The sequence below is a fragment of the Lotus japonicus genome, chromosome 5 (genome assembly GCF_012489685.1).
Source record: "Lotus japonicus ecotype B-129 chromosome 5, LjGifu_v1.2".
Classification (NCBI taxonomy): Eukaryota; Viridiplantae; Streptophyta; class Magnoliopsida; order Fabales; family Fabaceae; genus Lotus; species Lotus japonicus.
This window is the reverse complement of record NC_080045.1, coordinates 12,932,280-12,941,895: the sequence shown is the minus strand read 5'-3', so window position 1 is coordinate 12,941,895 and position 9,616 is coordinate 12,932,280. Positions and strand designations below refer to the sequence as shown.

The 9,616-nt window shown below is 42.1% G+C and overlaps 3 protein-coding genes across 4 annotated transcripts; 2 read left to right on the top strand and 1 right to left on the bottom strand.

The window, feature by feature from the left end:
- The first annotated feature begins 403 nt into the window (after nucleotides 1-403).
- Nucleotides 404-2,206, top strand: LOC130719091 (29 kDa ribonucleoprotein, chloroplastic-like). Its single transcript, XM_057569734.1, has 4 exons — nucleotides 404-489; nucleotides 1,303-1,522; nucleotides 1,668-1,769; nucleotides 2,006-2,206. Exons 1-4 carry the CDS (start codon nucleotides 404-406, stop codon nucleotides 2,204-2,206), a joined length of 609 nt encoding a protein of 202 aa, XP_057425717.1.
- Nucleotides 1,504-6,787, top strand: LOC130718679 (PKS-NRPS hybrid synthetase cheA-like). Of its 2 annotated transcripts, XM_057569301.1 has the most exons (7): nucleotides 1,504-1,522; nucleotides 1,668-1,769; nucleotides 3,587-3,729; nucleotides 3,846-5,029; nucleotides 5,133-5,440; nucleotides 5,513-6,381; nucleotides 6,476-6,787. In XM_057569301.1, exons 3-7 carry the CDS (start codon nucleotides 3,589-3,591, stop codon nucleotides 6,668-6,670), a joined length of 2,697 nt encoding a protein of 898 aa, XP_057425284.1. In that variant the 5' UTR covers nucleotides 1,504-1,522; nucleotides 1,668-1,769; nucleotides 3,587-3,588; the 3' UTR covers nucleotides 6,671-6,787. The 2 variants fall into 2 exon arrangements, with proteins under 2 accessions (XP_057425284.1, XP_057425285.1); XM_057569302.1 differs by lacking the exons at nucleotides 1,504-1,522; nucleotides 1,668-1,769 and adding an exon at nucleotides 2,224-3,344.
- A 196-nt stretch (nucleotides 6,788-6,983) lies between these two features.
- On the bottom strand, nucleotides 6,984-9,214 carry LOC130718655 (protein MAIN-LIKE 1-like). Its single transcript, XM_057569278.1, has 3 exons — nucleotides 8,243-9,214; nucleotides 7,399-8,158; nucleotides 6,984-7,307 (listed from the first exon to the last, which is right to left on the bottom strand). Exons 1-2 carry the CDS (start codon nucleotides 9,075-9,077, stop codon nucleotides 7,467-7,469), a joined length of 1,527 nt encoding a protein of 508 aa, XP_057425261.1. The 5' UTR covers nucleotides 9,078-9,214; the 3' UTR covers nucleotides 6,984-7,307; nucleotides 7,399-7,466.
- Nucleotides 9,215-9,616: the final 402 nt, after the last annotated feature.

The window sequence follows — 9,616 nt, the reverse complement described above, 5'->3', positions numbered from 1 at the left end:
CACTAAAAATTAGTCCATGTTGATTCTTTGTTTAGTAACCCGCTTGGTGATTCACCCCGTCATTCTCCGTTTTTTCTCTTTCATCCCTTTCCTTTTTCTTTTGTTTTCAATATTGTATTCCAAAATCAACAAACGCTAACACTACCATCTTCCATTCATATATACCCACCGTCCAACTCTTCCCACCACTCTTCGCTCACACATTTTCCCTTCCCACCATGCAGTGATAGCTTCTGTCCGTCTCAGATCTGCGTCTTTCCCAATTGTTTCCTCCTCCAGCTTTGATGGCTTCAGATCGTTGATGCGCACGCCTTCACCGCCTCGCGAACAGCGTCAGGCCTTGAACACCATCTCGACCCGACCCAGGAACGACTTCGGGGCCCTGCTGGTGTGAAAGGGATCAATGGAGATTTTCGGTGTTTCATTTTCAGATCCATCTTTTTCTTCTGAAACCTTTGATATGGTTGAAGAAAAAGGTGTGAATTTTATGTTCCAGATTTGTTAGGGAAAGAGTTGAATAGAACCCTAAAAGTGAAAATTGGTGTTTTTGAGAGGTAAAGCATTGAAATAGGTGAGAAGGGTGCAGAGTTAAAAGATGAAGAATTTGTTGTCTTTGCAGAAGCAGAACATTCTGAAAAAATTGAAGAAGATGAAGGATTTCTGGGTTAACATAGCACTTAACCAAATTATGATAAAATATTAGGACTATAACATAATAAATATTTAATTTTTTTTAACTCCCTCAATTCTTTATATTTACCATTCAACCCCTCCATTTTTAAGAACAAAAAACAAAAATATAAATAAAAAATGAACATGTAAATTATTTATTGGCCACATCATTCAGGTACACATTGTGGGTATCATGGAAGGGTGAACCTAATATGCACCAATTTTAGGTGGTGTAATTTTACACCATCTACTTTGACTGGGTATAGCAGGTCAACACATTATTTTTTTAAAGAAAAAGTATTTTTAAAAATTTGTTATATATTAAATTTCTTTAAAAAAAGATGTATTGACCTATTATAGCAAGTTAAAAAAAGTGGTTTAAAATTAGACCATTTTAAAAGTGATCCACATTAGGGACCATCACAGGGAAACCACCGTATTATAAATCACACTCCTTCGTTTTTCCAAACCCTTGTTTTCCATTTTCCTCAACCTTAGCCATGTCTACTACCTCTGCAACTTCCCTAGCTCTTCCAATTCTCCAAACTCGACAACCTCTTGGTTCTTCCCAACGTTTCTCTTCATCATTCTGTCTCAACCCTAACTTCAAATCCATTTCCATTTCCGCAGTGTTTCTTCCTTCAACGCTGTCACTGTCGCCGTCTCGCTTCGTACCCCTGTTGCCGTCTCCTCCGAGTTCGACCGGGAAGAGGACACCTTCAGCGACGATGTAGAAACCCGCTCCTTCGCCCCTGACCACAATGTCTTCGTCGGAAGCCTTCCTTTCAGCGTCGACGGTGCCCAGCTCGCTGAGCTCTTCCAAGACGCTGGAAACGTTGAAGAAGTTGAGGTAATTACCAAGTTTGGTTTTTGATGCGTTAATTTGATACCCTTTTGGGAGAATTGAAATGGGTTGTCATCAATTTAACTTGGGCTTGCCACAATTTTGAATACTGTGTTTCTGTTTGTGATGATGTTGGTGGTGTTTTTTGCAGATGAATTATGATAAAATGACTGGAGATAGTATGGGATTTGCTTTTGTGACTATGTCTTCTGCTGCTGAAGCTGACGCAGCTGCTCAGCAGTTCAATAACTATGTAAGTTTATCATAATTTGGTTAGTGATAAGGGTAATTTGTTTTCAGAATTTCAATTTTTATTTTGTTTTAGATAATGAACCATTTAGTGAAATTGGCTTGCATAGGTATTTAGATTGAGTTTATATATGATGTCAAATATAAATATATTTGTTTATCTGTTATGTACTTTTGTTATGTATGCCTTTGACCATTTTGTTTATCACATCTAAGGAATAAATCTTTGAAAATTTATAGGAACTTGAGGGAAGGCCATTGAGAGTAATTTCTGAACCACCACCACCTCCTAAAAACGAGAACCGGGGTTTTAATGAGAATCCTCGTTTTAGGAATAATTCTTTCAACAGAGGTGGTTCATATAGTTACAGAGGTGGTTCAGATGGTTACAGAGGAGGTGGTTCTTCTTCAGATAGCGATTCTTCTTCAGATAGCGATTGATTGTTAGCTTTGTAGATTCTGGGAAAAATATTGTTATTGTACTTTGAAGGGGCATGACTTTTTCTAAACTTAAACAAATAATATTGGGGAATGCTAATGCACACCCACTCTTTTTTTAAAAGGAGTGCTTAGCAACATACACCTTTTTCTTTAGACAAAAAACTCAACTTTCAGCTTTAAAGTTAAGTTACTTTATAAGGGTACCAAAATAATTTCATAAGAGCACCTTTTATAAAGAAGTAACTTAGCATTGAATACCTTTTCTTTTAGACCAAAATATCCAATTCTCTTATCTTTAAAACAATTCTAGTTACGGGTATATATGTAATTTTATTACTATTTTAATTTTAAACTTCTTTATTTCTCTTAGCTCATTTATTATCTTCTCCCCTTTCTCTTTTTCTCTTTCTCTGAACCTCTTGCATCGCTGCTCTCTTCCTCACACATCTTCACTTCTTCCTTTTTCTTCTTACCTAATATGTGTGTGGGTATGTTTGATAAAATAAAACAATTTGTTGAATGAAAGGTGGATGTATGTTGAGAAAAAAAAAGTGAAATTGGTGAAATCAAGCTGGAGATTTCGATACCAGTTTCTATAATTTAGGGGTGGTTGAGAAGTTCTGTGATTATAACTGGGTGGGTATATCCAAATAAAGCAGTGGTGGAACACTCCGAATAAACCATTGGCAGAGGCTAGATTTTCGATCTAAAGAAAGGAGTCTTGGAGGAGCCAGAGCTGCTCTTCAGCTTGAGCTGCACGGACCAAAAACGGGAGTTGGGTTTGGGCCCCCCTATGGGGCTCCGCGCCCCACCTCTTTTTTTTTAACCCATAAATGCCCTACGGAACTTAAACTTCCGTATTCAATAAAATAGAATACGGAAGTTAAAATTCCGTATTATAACTCTGACAGTCATCACCTTTTCCACCATTACTCCTCCCTCCACCAACCCCTCCACCATTACTCCTCCGTCACCAACCCCTCACCAGCCCCCTTAACCCCCTCAATGCCTCCAGACCACCCTCTCTCTCACCCTCTCCTACCTCACTTTCATCCTCACTTCCATTCTTCCTACCACCACCACCAACTCCTTCATTGGCAAGCTCTCCACCATTGGATGCAAAAAGATAGCATTTGAGGTAAGTGTTGTTAGTTTAAGTAGTTGAAGTTGTTAGATTAAGTAGTTAGATTAAGTAGATTAAGTAGTTAGAATGATGATTTTCTGAATTCTGAGATGTGTTAAAATACGGAATATAAAGTTTCGGAGTCTATACGAAAATTAATATACCGTATTCAATACGAATTATAAATTTCCGTATTCAATACGAATTATAAAGTTCCGTATTCAATATGGATAATAAAGTTCCGTATTCTCTTCCAGGGATGACAGAATCATTTTTATTTCATGAATCCCAATTGATTGAAGTTGGATTGAACAATGCGCAACCTGAAGAGGTGCCACCACCAGCATTTGTACTCCCGTGTATAAGTATAGATGTCTCGCATTTATTTACAACTGATCAGGTATTCTTTGAACAGATTTTTGCATTGTTTTGAAAGTGTAATATATCAATTCTTATTATGTCTTGATCACCCTTGTTTATGCCTTGTTTGTGTGTTGGGTATGCATCATTGAACAGATTTTCCCTACCCGTGATGATCTTATCAATTGGGTTCATGAAATTGCGATTGAAAATGGATATGTTGTGTTGATCACAAAGTCAGATAGCGGTGGGAATGGAAGCAGAAAAACTTATGTCATGTTGGGGTGCGAGAAGCATGGTAAGTATGTTCCCTACAGAGACCCTGACCTTGTTGAAGGAACGAGAACACAAAAGACAGAATGTCCTTTTAGACTAAAAGGACGACCTATGAAAAATGGCATAGATAGAGATTGGCGGCTAAAGGTGATGGAAGGTACACACAACCATGAACCAGCTAGGTCACTACTTGGCCACAATTTTGTTGGTCGTCTAAATTCCGAAGAGAAGGAGCAAGTGGAAAAAATGTCAAAGAGTTGGGTTCCACCGAGAAAGATGCTGTTGACTTTGAAGGAAAACAATCCTTTAAACTTGACTACCATATCTCAGATTTATGGTGCTTGCAAGAGGTTAAGAAAATCCCTCCGCGGGTCATTGACAGAAATGCAACACTTGTTGAAGAAGTTGGACGGTGACAAGTACGTCCACTTTGAAAGACATGAGCCTGGATCGGAAGTCATTAGGGATGTATTTTGGGCTCATCCAAATGCTATCAAACTGTTCAACACATTTCCATATGTAGTGATTATGGATTGCACATACAAGACAAACAAATATAAAATTTCATTGCTTGAGATTGTTGGACTGACTTCCACAGCTAAGACATACTCCATAGCCTTTTGCTACATTGTTAATGAGGGCACAGATGACTACGTTTGGGCACTGGAGTGTATGAAGTCTCTATTAGCTGATCAAGCCATGTTGCCTAAGGTGATTGTTACTGACAGGGATCTTGCCTTATTGAGTGCTGCTAAGCAAAGCCTTCCCAACACCAGCCATTTATTATGCTTGTGGCACATCAACAAGTGTGTTTTGGCAAAGTGCAAACTCTATGTTGGTACAGATGATTTTGCTGAATTGGTTATGAGGAAGTGGGGAGAGGTGGTGGATGCTGCAACAGTTGAAGAATTTGAAGTTCAATGGATGCAATTGTTTAATATGTGCAAGGACAAATACAGCAACTTTACCTCCTATTGTTCTACTACATGGTTGGTCCACAAGGAAAAATTTGCCAAGGCATGGACAAATCATGTGATGCACTTTGGAACAACAACAAGTAACAGGTACAAAAATTATATGAGCTTAATTTATGCCTTGTTATATGTTTTTCATTTGATAGATTGTTTACATTGGAGAGTTAATAAGATATCTGTTTGTTGTTTGCAGGGCTGAGGGTGCACATGCCAGTTTGAAGAAGATGTTGCGGGATTGCAAGGGTGACCTAGCCACTTCTTGGGATGCGTCGCATAGTTTGACATGTAATCGACATACTGAAATATTAGCATCGTTTGAGCGCAGTATTCACAGAATTGATCACATTTTCATGTGCCCATTTTACACAAATATTAGAGGATTTGTGTCAAACAAATGCCTGCAGCTCCTTGATGCTGAACATATAAGAATGAAGTCCTACGGCCAATGCGATTGCTTGTTGAGAGAGACTCATGGACTGCCTTGCGGTTGTGAACTTGCAGGTCACCGGTCAACCACTCTCTTGTCAATTAATTCTATTTGTTATTAAAAGTGACACTTTTGTGAACTTACAGGTTATGAAAGAATTCCATATGAGGCAATTCATCCATTCTGGAAGAGACTGAGTTGGGAGCATGTACCTGAACCTGTTGCAGATACTATCTGCAACCATATTTGCGGCATGAACCATGGAGATATGCAACCAGAAGTTGAGGCATTGACACATTATTTCAGTTCTTTGGATACTGGAGGGCAGAGTATGATAAGGAGGAAGCTTCAAGCTATCTATTGTCCTGAAAGCAGTTCACTTTGTACTCCTGAGGTTCAGATAAGGTCCAAGCGCACTCTTAAGGCGAACGAAAGAAAACCACCCAAGGTTAAAGCAATAGGATCCTTGACTCGTGATCCTTCAGGTTTTGAGCATGTTGATAGGGAGATCAAAGAGGCAAAGAAGGCTTCGCAACCACCAAAGAAGAAGAAGCGTGTGAAGAAGTCTGATACAAGTTATTTCATGGGTCATTTTCCATCCTTTTTCCACCCATATATACACACAGTTCAGAATGTTGAGGACGATGGTAACTGTGGCTATAGAGCCATTGCTGCATTACTGGGACTACCATCAGGTGAGGAAGGTTGGTCATGTGTTAGGGAAGCGTTGATAGACGAACTTGAACGACACAGAGGATTGTATGATGAAATGTGGTCCAGACATGTGGTTAATGTCTTACATTCTCGACTCACTCTTCCTCCTGGTCATCCGGCTACCGAGGATAAATGGATGCAACTGCCAGAGATGGGATACCTTGTAGCAACCAGGTTCCAAGTGGTTTTCATATCCATCTCTTCTCAGGGTTGTTGGTCATACCTTCCACTAAGAGGAGAAGGTCCACCTCCTGTACATCGTGTTATAGCTATTGGTCATGTGATAAATCACTTTGTACAGGTATTTTTTTATTGCGTACACTAATATCCAGTTTGTGAATTAATTTGTTGTATTTGTAAGTTATCTAATTTTATTGTTATTCTCTATAATGTAGCTCCATCTAACTCTTGGACATTCTATGCCGCCAATTGCTCTCCAGTGGGAACGGTATGTTGATCCTATATCAGTAAGCTGGTGCGTCCCATATGTTACACATTTACACAGGTTCACATCAGAATTCGAAGCTTGGCTTGTTACTTTTGGTGTTCCTCTTAGTCACCAAAGCTATGCAGACATCACCACAGACTGACACCACACTTTGTGTAATATTCATTTGTAAACGCTTTGTAATATTAATCTGATGGGCCTTGCCCTTATGTTGTTCATTGCTGCTTTTAATAATAGTAATTTAATGGTCATTGGTATATTGATGGGCCTTATGTTACTTATCTTGCCTTTCATTATTCACGGTGTAGTTATACAGATTATTTTTCATTATAAGAGTCTAAACATAATAGGTGGAAATAGAAAGCGTGGTTAATATAAAAAGAGTCCATACAATGTCGTCACATGTCATAATATAAAAGTACACAAAAAAATATACAAATATACAGTCACTCGCCCCGACCCCTACCGCCACCCCTATCGCCACCCCTCCGACCTCTAGGTCCACGAGCTCTGCCTCCACGAGCGCCCTCTGCAGGTGCACCCTCTCCACGGGCTCTGCCTCCACGGGCTCTGCCTCCACGCGCTCTACCTCCACGACCTCTGCCTCCTGCAGCTCTAGCTCCTCGGACAGCAGCAAAGGCTACTCCCTGGGTACCGATGAATGCGCTGGATAGATCCAGCGCCCTCTCAGTGAGGGATCGGGCATGCGTGCCAACTGCAAGAGCATCTGGCACCTCCAGTGACTGCTCCAACAAGTCCACGGCCCGACGCACAACCGTCTGCAAAAATAATGTACATAAATGTGAGTGTACAAATAAAATATCATGAACAAAAAATCACAATTGCATGAAAAATAAAATTCAAACTTACCACAGCACTGAACTCCTCCCTCCTATCATCAGGGATGATGAATCGATGGGACACACCGCCATACCACCTCATGTACTCCTCCACAGCCTCTCCCGAATGAGTAGCAGGGATCCCCTGAGGGCGCAGGTGCGGCACAAAATCAGCATAGGCAGCATCTGCGGTCTCAGCAAGGGACCCAGTCGTCTGGATCTCGGAGGGGTGTCGAGGGACATCCTGGATGTAGCCAAACTGGCGCAGAACCCTCTCTGGTAGATGTCGTCGAACAACCAGCCAAATGGCGTCCGGATGTAGCCAGAATACATGGCCCTCTGATCCCGTGGTCGATGAGCCCGATGGTCCTCAAATGGGGTCCATATAATGTCATCCACCGTCAGCTCATCGAGCATGACTCGCCTCTCATCGATGCCTGCATGCCCGACCCGGGACGTAACCCACCGCCGCGCCCTAGGCTGGGCCTGCGAGTACTCCGGATCCGCCCTCCGGATAATGACGCGATCGGAAAGGTACTCGTAGGCCCATCCTAGCAAGAGTGAGCTGAAACCTCCCATCTGGGCCGTCCCCCTCCTAGACGCTCGATCAAGCTGGTCGTACAACGTAGCGAGCGCAATCGCGCCCCACGCGTACTCGGACACTCGACCGAGATCCTGCAACATACCTATCCAGTAGACGGTCGTGTGGTATCCACCGCTCTTGCTAGCAAAGAGCGTCGCGCCTAGCTGGTTCACCAGCCAAATCCGTGCAGCGTCCTCATATCGGTGCTCTACAATGAAATGAATTGAGTTAACAGTTTATAACAATACAATAATAATAGATACTATTTAATCAAGTAATAATTAAGACATACCCTCCAACGCAGCATCATATAGGGTCTGCAAGACCCCAAAGCGAATAGTCTGGCTCCTGTTCTTATCAAACTCAGCATGATAACGAGCAACAGATCCTCCCATCAACTCAGCACATAGCGCTGCACACTCGTCCCTCTCCCCCCTCCCAGGCGTATAGAACCTCGACCCCATGGGGAGATGGAGAAGAGCCGACACGTCGTCCAGGGTGATGGTCATCTCCCCAAACGGCATGTGGAAGCTACTAGTCTCCTCATGCCATCGCTCCACAAGGGCCAAAATGAGGCCTGCATCTGTCTCCGAGTAGCTGCACCAGGGTAGCTGATGAAGACCCGTCTGCTCAATCAACTCTCGAACCCTCCTGTGACTGTCTGAATCACCATCACAAGCAAGGTTCCAAACCTTCCCCCCAGCTGTGGCCACCCTCAAGTGTCGACGGTCTACATACCGCTCATCTGTGCGTAGGAGTGCATGCCACGTCCAGGGAGCCTTGTGATCAGCATAATGCGTGAGAAGCGACAGATCAACAGGCCCCCCCGGAAACGGCGGCAACCTCTGGATCAGGTCCTCCTCGCCACCCTGTGCCTCTGGCACGACATCAGCATCAACATCAGGAGGAGGAATACTATCCTCGTCATATGACCCCTCCTCGCCGGATGACTCCTCGTCGGATGACTCATCGCCGGATGACTCATCGCCGGATGACGACTCGCCTGATGACTCCTCGCCTGGTGACTCATGGCGAGATACCTCAACCATGGGAGACGGCGGAGTAGGAACTGGATCAGTAGGCTCAACTGGAGCTGGAGCTGAAGCCTCTACCATGGGCGACTGCATAGAATCAACTGGAGCTGGAGCTGAAGCCTCAACCGCCTGAGAGGTCGCAGCATGATCGCCGCGCCGGCTAGAAGCATGTAATCGCCGGTGTCTATCCTCTATAGGCCCGCATCCTCACTAGCTCGAGACCTCTTTCTGTTCTTCATTCTCACTCTATATTCAGAGCAAACATTTTCTAAATAAATTCACTGAATAAATTATACTCGCTCAATTACTAAATTTCTCAATTAAATCTCTAAATAAAATCACTAAATAATTCACGATGTTAATTATAAGTTTAAAAACATTTTATAAATTAACTAAGCTAATTAGATTAGGTTTTATAAATAAACTAAGCTAATTATATTAAGTTTTATAAAAACATTTTATAAATTAAGTTTATAACTCTAAACAGACACCAAATACGGAACATTAAGTTTCATATCCCATACGGAACATTAAGTTTCATATCCTATACGGAACATTAAGTTTCATATTGAATACGGAATATTATGTTCCGTATCGAACCAGAACTCCATTAACGACATTACATGATTGGA